This window comes from Centroberyx gerrardi, chromosome 3 (assembly GCF_048128805.1).
Source record: "Centroberyx gerrardi isolate f3 chromosome 3, fCenGer3.hap1.cur.20231027, whole genome shotgun sequence".
NCBI lineage: Eukaryota > Metazoa > Chordata > Actinopteri > Beryciformes > Berycidae > Centroberyx > Centroberyx gerrardi.
Genome location: NC_135999.1, coordinates 11,097,062 through 11,117,107, shown reverse-complemented (window position 1 = coordinate 11,117,107; position 20,046 = coordinate 11,097,062). Strand labels below are relative to the sequence as shown.

General features: G+C 39.6%; 4 protein-coding genes across 4 annotated transcripts; all 4 read left to right on the top strand.

Moving 5' to 3' along the window:
* Window positions 1-188: 188 nt before the first annotated feature.
* scpp7 (secretory calcium-binding phosphoprotein 7) lies at window positions 189-2,833 on the top strand. Its single transcript, XM_071904292.2, has 9 exons — window positions 189-235; window positions 346-410; window positions 595-639; window positions 997-1,044; window positions 1,141-1,182; window positions 1,430-1,489; window positions 1,620-1,754; window positions 2,320-2,365; window positions 2,657-2,833. Exons 2-8 carry the CDS (start codon window positions 357-359, stop codon window positions 2,356-2,358), a joined length of 423 nt encoding a protein of 140 aa, XP_071760393.2. The 5' UTR covers window positions 189-235; window positions 346-356; the 3' UTR covers window positions 2,359-2,365; window positions 2,657-2,833.
* A 1,492-nt stretch (window positions 2,834-4,325) lies between these two features.
* On the top strand, window positions 4,326-6,405 carry scpp5 (secretory calcium-binding phosphoprotein 5). The gene is made up of 10 exons (XM_078282731.1): window positions 4,326-4,478; window positions 4,618-4,677; window positions 4,889-4,957; window positions 5,116-5,169; window positions 5,281-5,352; window positions 5,631-5,660; window positions 5,771-5,806; window positions 5,901-5,951; window positions 6,061-6,144; window positions 6,332-6,405. Exons 1-10 carry the CDS (start codon window positions 4,425-4,427, stop codon window positions 6,347-6,349), a joined length of 528 nt encoding a protein of 175 aa, XP_078138857.1. The 5' UTR covers window positions 4,326-4,424; the 3' UTR covers window positions 6,350-6,405.
* Window positions 6,406-9,925: 3,520 nt separating this feature from the next.
* enam (enamelin) lies at window positions 9,926-12,536 on the top strand. The gene is made up of 8 exons (XM_071904305.1): window positions 9,926-9,970; window positions 10,157-10,217; window positions 10,334-10,357; window positions 10,533-10,598; window positions 10,855-10,896; window positions 11,064-11,087; window positions 11,236-11,325; window positions 11,787-12,536. The coding sequence occupies exons 2-8, from the start codon at window positions 10,164-10,166 to the stop codon at window positions 12,270-12,272; spliced, it is 786 nt and encodes a 261-aa protein (XP_071760406.1). The 5' UTR covers window positions 9,926-9,970; window positions 10,157-10,163; the 3' UTR covers window positions 12,273-12,536.
* Window positions 12,537-13,404: 868 nt separating this feature from the next.
* On the top strand, window positions 13,405-17,424 carry cnga1a (cyclic nucleotide gated channel subunit alpha 1a). The gene is given in 8 exon segments (XM_071904295.2): window positions 13,405-13,525; window positions 13,799-13,912; window positions 14,038-14,131; window positions 14,549-14,676; window positions 14,799-14,903; window positions 15,299-15,405; window positions 15,567-16,177; window positions 16,292-17,424. Coding segments are annotated over 7 exon segments (2,070 nt in total). The 5' UTR covers window positions 13,405-13,525; window positions 13,799-13,820; the 3' UTR covers window positions 17,225-17,424.
* The last annotated feature ends 2,622 nt before the right edge of the window (window positions 17,425-20,046 follow it).

Genomic DNA, 20,046 nt, shown 5'->3' with positions numbered 1-20,046 from the left:
CCAATCGTGATTAATCTACATTTGGAGCCAAAAATTTATTTTGAGATTTCTTACAGAGATATTAAATAGCTGTCAAAGCACATGTTAAAACAGGCCTTGGCTTTTCTCCAACACCTGTCAAAGATTTGATCATCCTTTTGTTTCGGCAGCAAATAAATAGGAGCAGATCTCTCTCCAGGCATCACACTGCTTCTCAACAACCTTCCAGGACTCCTGTGGTGCTAAAAAGGGAAAGGTAATGTAGAACAACTGATATCTAACTGCAATCCTTAAGGAAAACCTTTTTAAATTATGCTATATTATGCTATATGTAAGACTAACAAATCATGCAACTCTGTTTGACAGCTTCATTCAAAATGAAATTCTTCCTGCTGGCCGTCTGCATCCTTGGGACTGCTATATGCGCCCCTGTAAGGAAAATCGTAATCTATCTCTAATATATTTGTTCTTCAGATTTCTCTCACATGTATGTTTACGTATACAACACCAGAATATGAAATACTGTACAACTTACAAAAAAAAAAGATTAGTGTTATTTTTAAACTGAGTTGTGTTTAATTGAATTCACAGTATTTTTCTTAACACCCTTTACAGCAGCAGATGTTCGTGGAGTTTGACTTCCATCATGCCCCGGCTCAGGTAACACACGCTCAGCTGATATATCATGACACACACACCACAGAACACACAGCTACAGTATAATGCAAGTGACTGACAGTTTGACAGACAATTTCCCGTAATGTAGTGGACAATAAAGATTTGTCTATCTATCTATCTATCTATCTATCTATCTATCTATCTATCTATCTATCTATCTATCTATCTACCACTGGCAAAGCACCTTTGACATATAGCTTTATTATTATCAGATCATGACTGCTGATAATCCCACTGTCTGTACCTGTAGATGGTCCTTTTTACTTATAGTTTGTAACTGTCATTGTGTCCCATGCCCATGTGAAGAAAGCATTAATTGTGTTGATATGATCTTTACAGGCAGCCCAGGCTGCTCCTGCTGGAGCCCCAGTTGGAAGTCTGGAAGTGGTAAGCGAGCTAAATTATTATTATCATTTGTAGACATTTTCATCCAAAGATCACTCTTTTCTATCATCATAATCTTAATATATTTGCGTTTCACAGCTCCTCCCAGTCGACGCCCAGAGACAGCCTGCTGGGGGACCTGTGAGTTTTAATACAGTAGAAGATCATATGTGCATATGGGATTTGACAAAAGCCTTTATTTAAAAGTATAATGGAAGCCTGCACTGCACCAACTGAATGAAACATGATTAATAACGTATAGACTCCAACAAAGCAGTTTATATTCATGTATCAGAGTTGTCTTTTCAGGGATTATATGTAAGGTACTGTAGTTTGAAAAGGTTGTGTGTGTGTGTTTGTGTGTGTGTGTGTGTGTGTCCATCGACAGGTCCGTGGTTTCATCAAGCAGGAAATCCCCCAGCCCAACGGCTTAGAGAGCAAGGAGGTGGTAAGTGACTGCAGATTTCCATTTCTCCGGCTCAGTAAGTGATTGTAAGGACTTACTGTATGAGGACAGCCTGCCTAATTACATGCTCAGTATGAACTCATTGTCTCTTCTCTCTCCACATCTCCTTCAGTTCTACCCCTTTGGTTTCAATGAGCCTGCTGCTGCTGCTGCTCCCGTTGCTCCCGTTGTACCCGTTGCACCCGTTGCACCCGTTGCACCCGTTGTCCCCGTTGTCCCCGTTGTCCCTATTGCAGCTGTCGCCCCTGTAAGAATTACGTTTTTTAAGTACTCACATGTCAGCTGACAAGTAATCTGAAATACGTGAGCATCACAATAGTGTTTAGTTTAGAAAGGCACACATTATGATAAAAGGAAAAAATAACAGTCACATAAATTATCAAAACATTGTGAGATAAAAAGACATTTCAGCACATAGACAGGTAAAAACTGCACCAAAATATGAGCAAGTATATATATATATATATACTGTATATATATGTATATATGCGCACACACATACACAAAAGAAGGTGGAAAAATAAGGCCACAGAAAGAGTAAGAATGACTATTGATTTGTTAAGTTTATTGTAGGATCAATAAGATCTGGATCAATAAGATTTGACCATATGGATGCGTGTATTGATTGACCCTGTGCCTTGAACGATCGTGGCAGATAAGGTGTGTGAGCTAGTGAGAACTTGAAATGGAAGTGAGGGCAACAGGTTCATTCCAATAAAGAGTGTTGTGTCAGAGAAACAGTCCTCCAGCTATTACTGCTGAGAGACTGTGCTTACTGCTGATTGGCTCATTGGAAAGCTCTGTCATTGCAGGCTCCCAAGGGTGACGATGATGATGAGGAGGATGATTAGAAAAAACGTGAGTCAGCATGGTCTACACACACGCGCATTCATGCATACCCACACACACACACACACACACACACACACACACACACAGTACTTCAGAATGATTAACGGCATAATTCATTATTTCAAAAAGATGTTATATCAAAAAATAATTTCTGAATCCACATCAGAGCATCGTTAGTTCTGTTCCTGGGTGGATGATAGTATTCCTTTGAAAACAAATATTGACTATTTTGTCATTATAAGAACAGTACAGATGTGTTTGTGTCACTTATTTTTATTTGTGCTGTTTCCTATTCAGGTGACCGATGCCTTAAGACCGACCGTATCCCGGTGTGGAAGATGTCCTGCCAACACTGCTTTTAGTTTCCCAAAGTAGGCTGTTCTTGGGGGAAATGGTACTATGCTTTGTTGTATGACGTTTCCCCCCCCCCAGTTTTTAGCTACTGCCTTTCCCCTTGTTTTGTGTGTCAAGTTTGTTATCAGTAAGCTTGGTAATAAACATAATGAACTTATTCACTGAGTTTCAATTGTGCTGTTTACTTTAAATGAATATTGTTTGACGGGGATGAGAAAGTCACTTTCATAAAGTAATTAATTATAGATTACTGAGAACCTGCTTAAATGTGATCTCAATCCACTTTAATATTCAGGTAGTGGTAGTAGTACATAGTAGTATATAACTAGTGTATAACTTTCAGCTACTTGTGGATTTCTTTGCGTCCAAAATCTATAGAATATACAATTAAACAAACAATTGAATCAGTTTACACACTGTATCATTTGTAACCATAACCACAAACATGTTTTTTCAAGATATGCAAATTCAAGGTAATTATAAACATTATAAAAAAATCATTTTTTTCTCCTAAATTTTAAATTTTTTCCTGAGAAATCCAAGATGCCATCACCTATTTATTTCACAAGTATGTGTAATCTGATTACTGTGTTATTAAAAAAAAAAAAGCAGCTGTAATGAATTACATTTACATTTTTGTAGTCAGATTACTATAATCTCAGTGCAAGTCAAGTCAAGTCAATATTGCCCTTTATCACAAGCTCTCAAAGGGCTTACATACAGTAGCATATACAGTACTATATCATATACATATCATTTTCCATACTACATATACATATACATCATATACTGTATGTCTCAAAGGTCTTCACATTCAGTATACCGTAGTTGCAGTAATCCGTTACTCCCCAACCCCACTATTTGAATACTTCTCTCTAAGTTCACATTTTATAAGATTTCCTATACAAGCTAAACACACACATACCCAGGCAGACAATATTTGAAGCTTATGCAAGCTTCAACCTGAAGTTACTTTGCTTTTGGATCAGTTAAGCCTGTTATTCATTTGAACAAGAACTTTTGGAGTTTTTTATCTTTATCTACATACAGTACTTTTATCCTCAGTGGGTACATGCCAGTTGCCTGGATAGACTTGTCTTGGTAAATTTGTTCTGCTCTGCTATTGTCACAGTTGAGGTGTGGACAGAGAATAGGTTATTTTAAGATGACTGGAAAACATTTCTACATTTACAACAGAAATGGACATAATATTACTATTTCTGGTATATATGCCAGAATACTGCAGTCTTGCAGCTGCAATAAAAATCAATGAAAATACTGTATGTCATGAACGGCAGAATGAGGGGCGAGTGGTGTGAAGGTGTGTGCTGTGCTAGACAGTGTAATCAACCGTAGTCTGCTATTACACAGAAAGTGGATCTGACTACTGGTCATTTACTAAAGCTCAAGACTAGACACCCATACCTACTCATTGGGTAACATCTTCTCTGATTGGATGTGAGATGGACTGGCACCCTATAAAAGCCCAGGTATCTCTGTGGAAAATATTCTGAACTGACGGTCATCTCCTTCATCCACACCATCCTCATCATCTTCATACTCTGTGCTTCAGAGAAGGTGAGTTACCAAGAACTTCAAAATAAGTTCATGCATGCTTTTCCAACGGGATAGTAAAAATCCATTTTGAGTTTCATTGCATTTTCAAATGTACTGTTATTGAAACTGTCTGTAGGTCTTCAATTCTGAAAAAATGCAACTTGCCATCCTGTGCCTCTGTCTGGCCAGCACAGTCTCTGCTGCACCAGTAAGTCTGAAACATAGACAAAGGCTCTCTCATGTCTTGGGGAGGTTTTTTTTTTTTCAGATGGGGCAATTTAAAAAAAAAAAAACATTTGATCTAACCATGTCTGTTTTTGTTCTAATATTTCTTTCTTCATCTGCAGTCTTTCTTTCATTACCTGCCTCATTATAGAGGTCTCAGACAACCAGCACCACCCACACAGGTAATAACTCATACTGTGGGTTGTTTAACTGTTGCTCTGTCTCCCTTACTTTCCTACATGCAAAATGAAGAAGATGCATAACATCCTCTTAAGAAAAGGTCCACATTGGAACAGACATGCAGCATTAAAGAAAGACTGCATTGTCTATTAACTATTGGCTATATATACAGTATTCTACTTGAGTATAATCTAGGATCTTACTTCCATTCAGGTGAATAATGCTTACCCAGGTCAACCTCAACCGCAAACTGCAGTTCCCGCCCCCATCAGCATGGAATTAGTATGTCACACTCTTCTTCTCTCCATATGATCTTTCCCTGTAATTCACTGGCAATCCAGTAAGGTGCAGTGTTTATGCGACGGTCTACTTTCCTCTTGCTGTTAACACTGAATGATGTCATGCATACATTGATGGATATTTTGTGCTTTTCTATGGAGGTGTTCCCCCACACATTCACTGGCGGTGCCGCAGGTGGACCGATGCCTGCACCGGTAAGCATACACACGCCACACTTTCCAGGAACATCCTCCTCTTTGACAAATTAGACTTCAAAAAAATCCCCCTTTTCATTCACTTTCATTTCTCTTTCTTTCCCTCTCAAGGGTTCCTTTCCCTCTCATGGGTTCATCAAATATTCCATACCTCAGGCTCCTGGTAGACAGAGTGTGGAAGTTGTAAGTGTTGCTTCTCTTTTTTCCCCCCTTAAGATTACAGGCATCATTGTGGCTTTGTGGCTGAAAAGCACAATCTCTTCAATTATTGCTCATGACAGCATGATTGGCACAACTTGTTGAATCATGACTTATTACTGACTACACCAAATTATAAACTAGAAGAAAGATTGTTCTTGACTCAGTGCAATTACTGTCATGTCTTACTTTTGTAAGACTTTTGTTTACTTCACATTACAACTCTTTGATATTTTTGTGTTCTTGTCTTTTCACATTTCAAGTACTACCCATATGACTTCACACAGCAAAAGGTAAACATTTCACTTTGAGATAGAAAATAATGCATGATGCAAATATGAATTGACTACTGTATCATTTTCGTTGACACAGTAATGAGTGAAGCTACTTACTTTTGTTTCAGATGATGCCAATCCCTCCTCTGCCGCAGATTCCAAACGTAAGACACGGCACATTTTATATCCTTATGTGACCTATTACTCTTTTTTTTGGAGGAAACGTGTTATTCACTGTCCTTTGTTGTGTTTTCACAGCTTTTCCCATTTGAATATGCTCCTCAAAATGTGCCCCAGCAAAACCCCAATGTGAGAAAAACAAAAAATATAATCTCAAAGTGTTTTGAAGATGTTTAGATGGACTCCTTGTTTGTGTTTCTTTCACTGTTCTCTTCTGAAGCTGTTGACTGTTTTTCAGATGCTCGCTTTTGATGCCAATCCTCCTCAATCCCAGGATCCTATGCAACCAGCTCAGCAGGACCAGCCCACGCAGACAAGCCAGGTACTCATCAAATCCCATATATTAACTTAAATATGTTTAGAAGAATTCAATCTCACTTATACAGAGAACTAATGCATGTACAGATATATAGTACAGCATTTGGAAATGAACTCCTCATATGTACACTGTAGCGACTATATGTGAAATGAATAATATATTGTTTTGAAATATTTCTTTGTCTTTGCAGGTGCCAGTGAATGCATGAAGGAGAAATGGAAAGGAGGCAAGACGATTCCCTCAAGGCTAACATCTGGGCAAAAGGATTAGCACTTAATGTCTTTTTCTCTATTTTTTAAAGCTAAGCAAACAAAGAAGATGAAAAAAAGCAACCTTTTTAATTAACCTTTCTAATTAGCATACTGATGGAGTTATCTAGTAGACCAAATTATGGCAAGATTACCTGTGCAGCATGAAACATTAGTCTGAATCAGCCTGAAGAATTGCCTGCTTCCCTCAATAGTCTTGATAGATTGAACCTATTGTAGATCTGTTGACTCCCTCATCTTTTTCAATGTTATACAGTCAGTTTTCAATATTAGAGAGGAACTGCAGCACTGTGTAATGTTAGGTATGTAAGAAAATGTTCTGCATATCTTCATTCATTTTGAATGTCTCACTTAAATGTCCTTTTCTTAGTGAATTAAAATCTACATTTTCAAGCAATTTGGGGTTTTTTGTACTTTTTGTTTATATTTGATCAAATAGAAATGGACAAAATACTTGGTGACTTGTTTCAATACAAAGGTGTTTCTCCAGTGTATAATGATATATTCACTCTTACTGAATACCATGGAAATATTAGAATAGACAGAAACTGACAATTGCCTCTGTGATAAATAAGGAGTAATAATAATCAGTGAAGACTCTGACCACTTCAGACTACCTGTATGGGGAATATACTGTATATGTATCACGCATAGATATATATTATAATTACACTGCATATAATTTGGCGTACTGGTTGAGCAAACTTCCCGTCAGTGGGATGTGACGGTCTCACAGCAGACAGATAAAGCTGCTGGTCTAATCATCCTTTTCCTCATCCTCTGCCCCGGGGACTCGGGCCTGTAGCGACAGGCCTTCACATCAGCACTTCTTTACACTCTATACTCTCTTAAAAGAAAGACATATCGACAGGCGCCATACTCTCTATTTATGACTGTCTCCCCATCTCAGGTTCTCTCGCCTGGAGCTTCGAATCATATACATTTCTCAAATGTATCACCCACAGTTAGAGCAGCTTTAAAAGAAAGAACCTGGCTTGGCACAACTACAATGGTTTTTGTCCTGCACTTCCCCCAAGATGCACACACACACACACACACACACACACACACATGGAGACACTACTGGTCTGGATGGAAGAAGAGAGAAGGCAACATGGCTGGGGAAAATAAGCCATACAAGAGGTTAATGTCAAAACCTATTTTTTTACATCTTCTTTGTGAATTTATACACATAACTGCTATATTATGAATGGTTTTAATTCCTAAACTTTTCACCAGATGTTCATCACTCAGTATTTAAAAAGTATGGATGATGGCATCTTCTATTAGAGTAGGTGTAACATTTTCCCAAGGCTGGATATCACATTTTGGAATAAAAGTGCTTGTATGTTGCCTTGCATGGCCTCTGACAAATAAATCAAAACACACCTGCCTGAGAAAGATCCAAGCTGTTGACTCATTCTTTATTTTTATTTGTATTTAATTATTTTCCAAGGTCAAAGGGACTTAAATGTCTGACTGAAACATGATAAGCCCTCACTATCAACTGAAGAGCAAGTAAAAAATGTGACTAAAAACCATTGTGTTTGTCAATGTTTCATATGGCTATATATTAAATGTTGGGTTTACTACTGGATTCAATGATTCATTGTTCTTCATCCAACAGTTTCAGTATGCTGTTAAATGTGCAAGTCATGCACATTTCACACCGCAAATAAACAGTCTTGATAATTCAAATATGCATATTCTTATAAATGTATTGATTCAGTAGGTGATGAGGTGAACTTCTTTTGACAAGCATGGGGAAATTATGTTGCTGCAGCAGCAACAGTAATAGGATTCAGCAAGGAAGAATAAAATAGAACATAAGCACATAAACAGAATATAAAATAAGTACTAAAACAGCAGAAATAATAGAAACATAAATTAGTAAAACAGTAAAAGCAATAAAATAGAATATAAACAATTGTGGGGTTATGTAAACATATGCTGTAAGAGTGGGAAGTTTGGGAAAGAGCATTGATTACTAACGTATGGATTTACTTACAGTTACTTACAGATGTTACCAGTCTTGATTGCTTATTTAAATATGGATTACTAAATATGAAATAAGTGATGTATATATACTGTAAGTATAAGTAAGAAAAAGTATATTTTTAGTAAAACATGTTTAGTAAAATATATGTACATACAGTATAAAAAGTTTGTATAATTATGCACAATTATGAGAATGTATGAACACTTCTATAAAGAAATAATCAATATGTATACAGTTTGAAATAGTGGAACCATTATGAAAATGTCGTAATATGCAGAATATAAATATCACAACATGAATCTGAGGAAGATATGTGAATTTACAGCAATATACATGATGTGTAAATGTTCATCATATTCACATTGACAATCTCCAGAAAGCCACACATCTGTACAGAAAGTGCTTTGGATAGAACCAGAATGTTGTGATGTAATACTATAACAATAACAATATTTTAAGCCAACCTTCTTTATTGTTGGATCAAGAGCAGGCCTGTTTCATCTTTCTAAAAATAAATGCCTGTTTTTCTTACTGTGAATCAAAGCATGAGCAATTTTCTTTAAGTTGGCATAAAATTAAAGGCATTCTGTGGCAAATAAGGTTTTATCTTTACATCCCCTGCTCTCTCTCCTCTTTTTTCAGTGTAGCAGACAAAGGAAAAATGTCACCGGGTGCCAAGACAATAATAACGTTAAACATTTTGGAGGACTTATGAAGAGATTGCTATCTTATCTGTGCTGAAATTCATTACCTCAGCATATTCGTGCTGAGGAATGTCTAGAATACAGTTTTGAAGATTACGGTGTTACTCGTTTATTATCTGGAACCGCAGTATGAACATAACAAATCTACCACCGACGTTCAAAATCACCATTGAGATGTACAGCGCACAACAAACAAGGATGTGTGAAAACCCAGACGCCACTGAAAAATGTGTGTGTGTGTGTGTGTGTGTGTGTGTGCATAACAATAGGAGGAAAAGCATGGTCAAGTGTCTGTACTCTAGTCTGCTGAGGTGTGCTGCTTCCAGTCGCTGTCATCAATATCTAATCATTATTAATATTTGAAGTAATTGAATAGATTGCGCTCCAGTGTATTTATCAAGGCCACAGTTTTCAGTCAGACTTGATTTAACTTGATGATCTTTATAAGTGTTTAGAAGTCTGACACTGTTATCTGATTGAACACTTTCAAGTCAAAGTGAGAGGCGCTGTTCAGTTATTACCACCAGGTTTATGCCAATGTCAGCTTCATGCTCTCTTGTGTTTTTTTTTCAAAGTTTGGGTTTAGGGCAATTAAGAGGGGCATGTGTGCTAAGCATACTTGCACAACATGTAATTAAACATAAGAGGGGCATAAAACCTACATGTCTTTTTCAGTTTTGAAGAGTAAGGACATTTCTCCAAACATCAGAGGTTTGCATGTTTTGCTGGATGCGAGCATGTGATTGGCTGTCACAGGTTGTTCAAGAGTATAAATGGCATCCATCTGAGAGAGGGAGTTAATCACTTTCTCTCCTCTGAACGACAGATCTTCAGCTGCTCCTGCCACAGGGAAACAGGTGAGATGGAATTTGATATGGGAACAAATGAGATTTGCTTAGAAATATAGTCCTGCAGATAGGTGTTACAGCCAATTATGTTCATAGATGTTTTATTTACCCTTAAACTGAATAATAACTAATGACAGATTCTTAGTTATGATGCATCCATGTCTCTGTCTCTCTGTCTGTCTGTCTGTCTTCCAGGACAATCATGATGTCAGTGGTGTTTCTGATGTGCCTGCTGGGCGCTACCCTCGCTGCCCCTGTAAGTCTCTCCTAAACATGACGTGTCATTGAGTTTGGTGACTGGTCCCTTTTTCAATATTTAAACACTGTTGTTCTGTTATTGTCTCTTGCTCACTTCCCCTCCTTGGCTTACAGGCTCAGGAGAGTGGAAGCAGTGAGGTAAGAGGATTTTTTTTTTTTTTTTTTTTTTGCTTTTCCATGAAATTTTCTTCCTCTCCACCACAGCATGTCACATCATGTTTTTGTCATGTCATGAAACGTATGATAGGTTTCTGTGAGGGAGAGATGATAATTGGCTTAATTACATGTCTGGAGTTGTCTGGTATTTCTTCAGCAGGTTGCAGCACATGCTAATGCGGCCCTGAGGTGGATGGAGATGTTCAGGCTCTACCAGCAGCAGGTTAGCGAGTGGTCATTTTGTTTTCCAAAAAGTACACGGATCATGGGTGAATAAAGAGTTAGATGAACCAAGACATGAAGGAAAATTGTATGACATGAACTAAGCTATGAACAGTTTAAAGGAGATACAGTGGGGCTAATTCTTGGTTGCTCAATACCAGACTCTAATCTCATTAATTAACAAGGGTTCATAGATTAAGGAATCCAAATGAATGAAGTTGCATTATTCCCATTGTATCTGTCTGTAATTAATCCAGGGAGCAGCTGGCAACCCCTTCCTCCCTGCAGCTGGCGGCGCAGTAAGTTTCTTTCTACTTCCCTTGTAAAATCCTGTCTAACATGAATGTGTCTTTGGTAGATACAAATGGAATAAATCACTCAATTTCATGTAGAATATATTATAAACTGAGCTCTGTTGTCATTGCTGCTGTTGATCTCTTATGTATTCATTCTGTTATTTATACAGGGTGCACCAGCTGTGCCACCAATGGTAAATACACATTGTAGTGTATGCAACATCAAATCAAAACATTCATGAATATTTACCATAGTAAATAAACATTTTCCTTATAATAGAACTTGCTTTCTCATATAGAATTCTATATGCTGTTTGAGTTAAAAGTGTGTGACTTGCACAGGTGGATGTTGCAGCAGCTCAGCCTGTGAACCTGCCCCCTCCCCCCCCACCTCCCATGCCTGCTGGAGATGGATCAGATGAAGAGACAGTGGTGAGCAGACTTCCTCATGTCACACTGAACAGATTTAATGTTGCTTACTCACACCCGGAAGAAATAAGCTATTGCATCTCCATTTGTTACCGTTTTTCTTCTTCTTTGGAAAAGGGTAAAGAATCTAATTTGATCTCTGCTCCAAGATGTATTCCAGTTAGCAATCATTCATATCACATGTTTAAGCATTGATTGCAGACAAATGGCAATACAGTTAACTCCTGCTGCAGGGGTTAAATATAAGAAGAAACATACATTATGATTTGCCATGCAGGGACCACTAAAACACTCCCCATGGATCCATATTTAGCAGAGACAAGGAGGGCTGAGGCTGCAGTGGTCATTATAAAAACAGCATAGCAGCAAAGTAGCATGCTGCCATTCACTGTAATGATCAGATAACCAAATGTATATGGACTGTATGTATGTCAAGTCTAAATCATATCCTTCCCATCTCCCAGCCACAGTATGGATTCTTTGGCTACCCCGCCCCCAACGGTGCAGCACCTGTCGCCCCCGCTGCCCCCCTAAACTCTGATGAGGCTGGTGAGGACGCTGCAGCGGAGGAGGCCGAGGTGGCCGAGGCCGAGCCGGCCGCGGCTGAGGGAGCGCAGGCGGAGGTAGCCGCAGAGCCGGCAGCCGATCCTGCAGCTGCTGTCGAGCCGGCTGTTGGTGTCGAGGCCCCTGTTGATGTTGCGGCGGTTGATGCAGCCGCTGTCGATGTGGCTCCTGTGGACGTGGCTCCTGTGGATGTGGCACCTGTAGATGTTGCACCTGTGGATGTGGCACCTGTGGATGTGGCCCCTGTTGACGTTGTCCCAGTAGATGTCGCTGTCCCTGCCAGTGTTGATGTCCCTGCTGCTTTTGATGCTGGAGCCACCGATGTCATTGCTGCTGAGTTTGACACCACTGGAATGGCAGCCCCTGCAGATCCTGCTGCTCCATAGTTGTAGATGATTTCCTCGTGTTACCAATCTGAGTGTTCCTGTCCCATAGCAGTCATAGTAATAGTTGGAAACTTGTTGCTTGGATGTCACTTGTTGATCAGGGACTGAAGAAATGTTTGAATTGTTGTAATACAATGAAACAAATTCTGTGACGCGCTTTGTGGGACTAAACTTGCAATGTCTGTGTGCAATCAAAAATTTGATAATTCTTTTATCTTATCTCTTTGTACTTTTTTCTATCTTTAATTAAAAACGCTTTTCACCATGCTGTACTTGACATTTGCTTTTGTTTTATTGGTCATGAAATTCACCAACAAGGTATCATTGCAAGTGAGAGAGTTTGGGAAACAAGATAACATTATAATGCAACTCATATTCCCTATTTATTTGCCAAAATGATGCCATGCAAGATGCAAGCCGTTACACATTCAGAGATCCTAATCAACTGAAACATGAGCAGCGAAATTTTTGGAGTAAAATTGCAAGTACTACAGCAGCCAACAGGGAGAGCCACTGAACCACAGGATATCTGTACTACTCCAGAGAGAATAGCTTGCTGTAGGACACACCACTTCACACTGATACAGGTTCAGATTACATTACAGTCTTCTGCTTCTTATTAATGTAAAATAAACCAGATCCACCTGATCTCAAATCTGTAGTGGGGGAAATAACACTGGCATGCTCTACCTGGTATGCTATAATAGGATAAGAGAGTGCTGACTGAGCAGGAGAGAGAGAGAGGGTGGGGTGGGGGTGTGTGGGGGTGGGGGGTGTTAAAGCTGGCCTGCAAGCGGACTAAATCTTCTATTGTCCCACAACTTGCAGAACAATTATAGCTTTCACTGATAAAACTAGAAAAACTAGAAGTGTCAAGAAAAAAATCATTGTCATTGTTTTGGATCCCTGCGAACTGGTTAACCAAGGGTTGTCCATGTTGCACTGAACATACGTCGTCTCCCATCCCCAGTGTAGTGGACAAGTAATGAGGATGAGTGACTTCGCCTCTCCTGCTTTCATCATTCTCTAATCCACAAATCCTTTTCAGGGTCACCAAGACTCCATGACACAGTTAGTTAGACTCAGTGCTTAGGTGTCAGATGTCTTGCTATATTTTAATATTATTTTAATCAGCATCAGATGATTGACACGGTAAATACACTGCTATTGTAAGCAGAGAGGTTCAAGATTCCCAAAGAGCGCTTAAGGAGCTAAGGAATATGGTGTTTGCATTACATTAACCGGTGGAAAAGGTAAGTTCACTTACATGAAGCCTCATGCATTTCACTTCATCAGTTCACAATGTTGGCATATATGGAAGCTTTCTGTGTGACTGTAAATTACACAACCTGAATACATGTGTCACAAAATAATATATGTATCTAATTTGAGGGAAATCTACCTGCTTATCATACAGCTGTTACATACCAACTCAAGTCAGTACTTAAGGGTATTTCATGCTGTTTACCTCTGGCTAGTCAACCCTATATACTGTACATTCTCTACTTATGGTTTATGTTTGACAGGCTAGTCTACTGATCTGCTGCCATGGCCACTTCCAGCAGCCTTCCCCATACTGTGCCATCTCACATTGCATCACAAATTGCCACAGACGGTGAAGAGCACAGCGAGGATGACTTGTAAGCAATGCTCCATGGACATGTTGAATTCAATTTCATACAGCAGGCTTACAGTACATTAATGACAAAGAACAATTATTTGCCAGTTAATTAACATTATGTATAATGTGTTGTGCGTTTCCCAGAAGTGGACGTCATTCAAATCCTTACCGTCTGTTCAATGTGAACAACAGTAATAACAATGAAGAAGAAGAAGAAGAAGAAGAAGAAGAAGAGTGAGTACAATAACACTAGAACCCTAACAAGATAATTCCAGCTTTTATAAAACACATTTTCTCTTTGACAGATTTTCTCTCTCTTTTCTCTTACTTCTCTTTGTATCTCAAAGACCTTTTCAGGATGCCTATTAAATATATTTGTTAATCCTTTTCAATGGAGAAAAAGAAAAAAAAAGAGAAGAAAGAGAATAGGGAGAAGAAAGAGTCATTATTTTTATATTAACAACCATTAAGTAAATGTTTGTTTAAAGAATGTTTGATGCTCAGTACTCACCAATGCATTCATGCATATTTCAGAAAGGAGAAGGACAAAGAAGAGGAGAAGGAAGAAAAGGAGGCAAAGGAGAAGGAAGAAAAGGAGGCAAAAGAGAAGGAAGAAAAGGAGGCAAAAGAGAAGGAAGAAAACGGGGCAAAGGAGAAGGAAGAAAATGAGGCAAAAGAGAAGGAAGAAAAGGAGGCAAAGGAGAAGGAAGAAAAGGAGGCAAAGGAGAAGGAAGAAAAAGAAAAGAAGGAAAAAGAGGAAAAAGAAAAGAAGGAAAAGGAAAAGTAAGTTCAACATTCAGGACTAGTTCCTCAGGGTGTTAAACAAGACATATTATTTCTCAAAATCTTCAAATGTGCCATCAATTTCAGTTCTGAATTCACCCATGCTGCCTCTCTCTTCATAGGCCCAAAGAATTGTTTGTTATAAACCCCGCTGGGAATTTGTACTACAACTGGCTATTCATCATCACAATGCCAGTCATGTACAACTGGACCATGATCATAGCCAGGTAACAAATTAAATCAATAATTCTGAGGTTCTTGTTCACCTCTGCAATTTCCAATAGTCCAAATTACATCCTTGTCAATATGAAGCCATAACAAATTGTTGGAATTTTAGCAGTGTGCTCATTTGCTGCAGAGAATTAGCTACCTTGTTCTTGCAGGCAGTAGCTTTCATAACTGACTATAATTTCCTTGATTTTATGAGGGATCACGTTGATAGTATAGTTTGTATTGTAGTGTGAGATCAATGAGCTTGGCACCAAATTAGATTCATACTTGCATACAGTATGGCGCAATGTGATATAAAGGTGCAAATAAGGAAATGTCAGTAGAATTGCTGACCATTATAAGTTAGAAAATGCACTCACAGCTCATTTACATGGCCTTCTCTTTCATTCAGGGCCTGTTTTGAGGAGCTGCAGCATAACTACTTAATTTACTGGGTTGTTTTGGACTACACCTCAGACGTAATCTACATTGCTGATATGATTTTCAGGACCAGAACAGGTGAGATACTGAAATAAGCCTCATATTCTGTAACAACCTTTGAAAATATGATGAGCATTTTATATGTACATTATACATTATTTTAATTCCCACATTTTCCCTAGATGTTTGTCTTTCTTTCATGCAGAATATGCATCTATCTTGTACCTCTTTTAATGCAGGTTACCTTGAGCAAGGCCTGATGGTGAAAGACAAGAAGCTGCTGCGGGACCGCTACGTCAACAGCTTCCAGTTCCGTCTGGATGTGGCCTCCATGCTTCCCACCGACATCTTCTATATCTTCCTGGGCGTCGACTACCCAGAGATCCGCATCAACAAGCTACTGAGAATTGGCCGCATGCTGGAGTTCTTCACAAAGACAGAGACTAAAACCAACTACCCCAACATCTTCCGCATTGGAAACCTGATCATGTACATCATCATCATCATCCATTGGAATGCTTGCCTGTACTTCTCCTTCTCCAAGGCGATTGGTTTTGGCGCTGATGACTGGGTTTACCCAGCTCTGGATGATCCTGATCAGCCTGCGTTTGGGCAGCCCATGAGGAAGTACTCCTTCAGCCTGTACTGGTCCACGCTGACCCTGACCACTATTGGAGAAACCCCACCACCAGCGCTGGACTCAGAGTTCCTCTTCCACGTGGTGGACTTCCTAGTTGGGGTCCTGATCTTTGCCACCATTGTGGGAAACATTGCTACCATGATCTCCAACATGAATGCCGCCCAAGCCCAGTTTCAGGCCCGCATCGATAACATCAAGCAGTACATGCAGGTAGGGGACCTGCTTTTCTCCGCTCAAAAAGCTGGAAAAACAGAACAATGAATTAGCACATGAATCTTTTCTCTGTTTATATTCTGAATGTTATTGGTTCCCTTTCCTTTATAGGTGCGGAAGGTCAGCAAGGATCTTGAGCTGCGGGTCATCAAGTGGTTTGACTACCTGTGGAATAACGGCAAGGCACAGGATGAAAGGGAGGTGCTAAGGTATCTACCAGACAAGCTGAAGGCTGAGATTGCCATCCAAGTTCACATGGAGACACTGAAGAAAGTCCGCATCTTTGCAGACTGCGAGGCCGGCCTGCTGATTGAGCTGGTGCTGAAGCTTCGGCCCCAGGTGTTCAGCCCTGGAGACTACATCTGCAAGAAGGGCGATATTGGCCGTGAAATGTACATCATCAAAGACGGAAAACTTGCGGTTGTTGCTGATGATGGGGTTACACAGTTTGTTGTCCTTAGCAGCGGCAGCTATTTTGGTGAGATTAGTATCCTTAATATCAAAGGCAGCAAAGCAGGCAACCGGCGAACGGCCAACATCCGTAGCATCGGATACTCAGATCTCTTCTGCCTGTCTAAGGATGACCTGATGGAGTCGCTGACAGAGTATCCCGACGCCAAAGGCATGCTGGAGGACAAAGGCCGGCAGATCCTGATGAAGGACGGCCTGATAGAACTGGACCCGGCCATGATCATGCCTGAGACCCAGGAGCTGGAGGAGAAGGTGAACCGTCTGTACAGCACTATGGAGCTGATGCAGACCAAGCTGAAGAAGCTTCTGGGAAATTACAGGAACACTCAGAAGACCCTAAGACATCGCATCACTGACCTGGAGCGCCTGACAGGAGAAGAGGTGGAGGAAGATGAGGAGGATGTAGAGGAGAAAAAGGAAGAGAAGGTGGTGGAAGAGGAGAAGAAGGAAGAGGAGAAAAAAGATGAAGAGGACGAAAAAGGTGGGGAGGCGAAGGAAGGGGAGGAAAAAGGTGAGGAGGCAAAGGAAGAGGAGGAAAAAGATGAGGCAACTACAGAGGAAGAGAAAAAATAAATGCATCGCATCTGTAAAACTCCAAGCACTTTTCTATCTAGTCACAATCGAATCTTTCAAATGAAAAAATCTTTTGCACTGGACTTGCTTGTTAAATGATTCACAGATCAATATGAACTGCAAAAGACATTAAAAAAAAAAGAAAGTAGGAAAAACTAGAGACTGGTTGAAATACCTACTGGAACTTCTTCCATAAGGTATTGGCAACATGTTTACAAATAAAGATTGAAGAAAGTAATACAGTGAATAATTATTGAGCGAGCCAAAGACAATGCCAACATTCAAATAAAAATATTGAAATCAGTTGTCCTATATATTGTGTATGTCATTATGATGTATTGTGATTCCCATGACTGAGTATCATGTGTTTCTGTATCATCAAAGACGGAAAACTTGTGGTTGTTGCTGATGATGGGGTTACACAGTTTGTTGTCCTGGGCAGCGGCAGCTATTTTGGTGAGATTAGTATCCTTAATATCAAAGGCAGCAAAGCAGGCAACCGGCGGACGGCCAACATGCGAAACATCGGATACTCAGATCTCTTCTGCCTGTCTAAGGATGATCTGATGGAGTCGCTGACAGAGTATCCCGATGCCAAAGGCATGCTGGAGGAGAAAGGCCGGCAGATCCTGATGAAGGACGGCCTGATAGAACTGGACCCGGCCATGATCATGCCTGAGACCCAGGAGCTGGAGGAGAAGGTGAACCGTCTGTACAGCACTATGGAGCTGATGCAGACCAAGCTGAAGAAGCTTCTGGGAAATTACAGGAACACTCAGAAGGCCCTAAGACATCGCATCACTGACCTGGAGCGCCTGACAGGAGAAGAGGTGGAGGAAGATGAGGAGGACGTAGAGGAGAAAAAGAAAGAGAAGGTGGTAGAAGAGGAGAAGAAGGAAGAGGAGAAAAAAGATGAAGAGGAGGAAAAAGGTGGGGAGGCTAAGGAAGGGGAGGAAAAAGGTGAGGAGGCAAAGGAAGAGGAAGAAAAAAGATGAGGTAACTACAGAGGAAGAGAAAAAATAAATCCATAGCTTTTGTAAAACTCCAAGCACTTTTCTACCTAGCCACTTTCAAATGAAAAAATCTTTTGCACTGGACTTGCTTGTTAAATGATTCACAGATCAATATGAACTGCAAAAGACCCCAAAAAAAAAAAAGTAGGAAAAACTAGAGACTGGTTGAAATACCTACTGGAACTTCTTCCATACGGTATTAGCATATTATACATGTTTACAAATATAAATTGAAGAGAGTAATACAGTGAATAAATATTGAGCAAGCCAAAGACAATGCCAACATTCAACCTGAGGATCATGTGTTTCTGTCCTATATACTCTCATAACATCTGCTTTCCCACTCTTGCAGTATAGGCTTTTGTCCACATGAGGGTAATAAATAGCAAAGAATTGCAGATAAGCACACAGCAACGCTCACCAGTAAATGTGTTTATACGTGAAGTAATTTGGAAAGCATTTTTCCAAATGGTTACAACAATAAATCATTTGAGAACTGAAGGTGACTAAACAAAAGCAGATGGAAGACCAGGGCAGGTTTTAGCCTGCTATATTAGGGTGGGCTGGTAGAAATAATAGGTGGGCAACTTGGGCGGTAGGTAGGCCAGAGGTTAGAGAAGCAGACTAGTAGTCCGAAGGTTGCCGGTTCGAATCCCTGGCCAGATGGCACAAAAATCTGACAAAATGACAGCTGGCAACCGGAGGGTTGTCAGAGTCAAGATCAGATGCAAGCTCCTGCCATCAGGAGTGCTTGGAGTTTTACAAAAGCTATGGATTTATTTTTTCTCTTCCTCTGTAGTTACCTCATCTTTTTTCTTCCTCTTCCTTTGCCTCCTCACTTTTTTCCTCCCCTTCCTTAGCCTCCCCACCTTTTTCCTCCTCTTCATCTTTTTTCTCCTCTTCCTTCTTCTCCTCTTCTACCACCTTCTCTTCCTTTTTCTCCTCTACGTCCTCCTCATCTTCCTCCACCTCTTCTCCTGTCAGGCGCTCCAGGTCAGTGATCCTGCCGTCAGGCCTCTCCAGCTTATGGCTGTGTGTTTGTGTATGGGGTGTTTGGATGGGTTAAATGCAGAAGATTCATTTCCCTATGGGGATTAATAAAGTAGTATTCTATTCTATTTTATTCTATTCTACTTCATAAAGAACAATTTGAAGCAGGGAAATTGGGAGGTAGTGAAGCAGCATTTCTAAGTTTGCTGCTACCCTATGATTTGAGTCAGTGGAGGGCAGATTGATTTACCCTAAAATAAAAAAAATCCTTCATCCAGATTTTAACATAATCAACTCCATAACATTTCTTTTCATTGGATGAGCTTAGTTCTCAAATAAAATTAAAACCTAATCAAGTAAGACGTCTCACCATAGCCAATATTTCCAAGGTAATCTTATTCAAACTCAAACTGAAAAGTGACACTAAATCAACTAACTCAAGCCTATACTCAAATTTCAATGTAACTATACATATATATATATATATATATATATATATATATATATACATATATATATATATATATATATATATATATATATATATATAATCCAACAGGGCAAAATCAGAACATTTTATAAAACTTTTTTTTCTCTCTTTTTTCACTTTGTTAGGTACATCCAACAGCAACCTGGAAATCCATATGTACAGTATATCAGTCATATAGCCATTTCTTTATCTCTATCTATCTATCTATCTATCTATCTATCTATCTATCTATCTATCCATCCATCCATCTATCTATCTATCTACAACATCAGTCTCCTATTTCCCTTGGCAAAAATTCTAACAAATTCATCCATGTCTAAGGTATTTGT

Bases quoted from the DNA above. Each gene is read 5' to 3' on its own strand.
- scpp7 (XM_071904292.2), top strand. From the start codon at position 357: ATGAAATTCTTCCTGCTGGCCGTCTGCATCCTTGGGACTGCTATATGC. The intron at 1,490-1,619 runs GTAAGTGACTGC...CATCTCCTTCAG, and splicing joins GCTTAGAGAGCAAGGAGGTG to TTCTACCCCTTTGGTTTCAA. The intron at 1,755-2,319 runs GTAAGAATTACG...CTGTCATTGCAG, and splicing joins CTATTGCAGCTGTCGCCCCT to GCTCCCAAGGGTGACGATGA.
- scpp5 (XM_078282731.1), top strand. From the start codon at position 4,425: ATGCAACTTGCCATCCTGTGCCTCTGTCTGGCCAGCACAGTCTCTGCT. The intron at 4,678-4,888 runs GTAATAACTCAT...ACTTCCATTCAG, and splicing joins AACCAGCACCACCCACACAG to GTGAATAATGCTTACCCAGG. The intron at 4,958-5,115 runs GTATGTCACACT...TTTTCTATGGAG, and splicing joins CCCCCATCAGCATGGAATTA to GTGTTCCCCCACACATTCAC.
- enam (XM_071904305.1), top strand. From the start codon at position 10,164: ATGATGTCAGTGGTGTTTCTGATGTGCCTGCTGGGCGCTACCCTCGCT. The intron at 10,218-10,333 runs GTAAGTCTCTCC...CTTGGCTTACAG, and splicing joins GCGCTACCCTCGCTGCCCCT to GCTCAGGAGAGTGGAAGCAG. The intron at 10,599-10,854 runs GTTAGCGAGTGG...TAATTAATCCAG, and splicing joins TCAGGCTCTACCAGCAGCAG to GGAGCAGCTGGCAACCCCTT.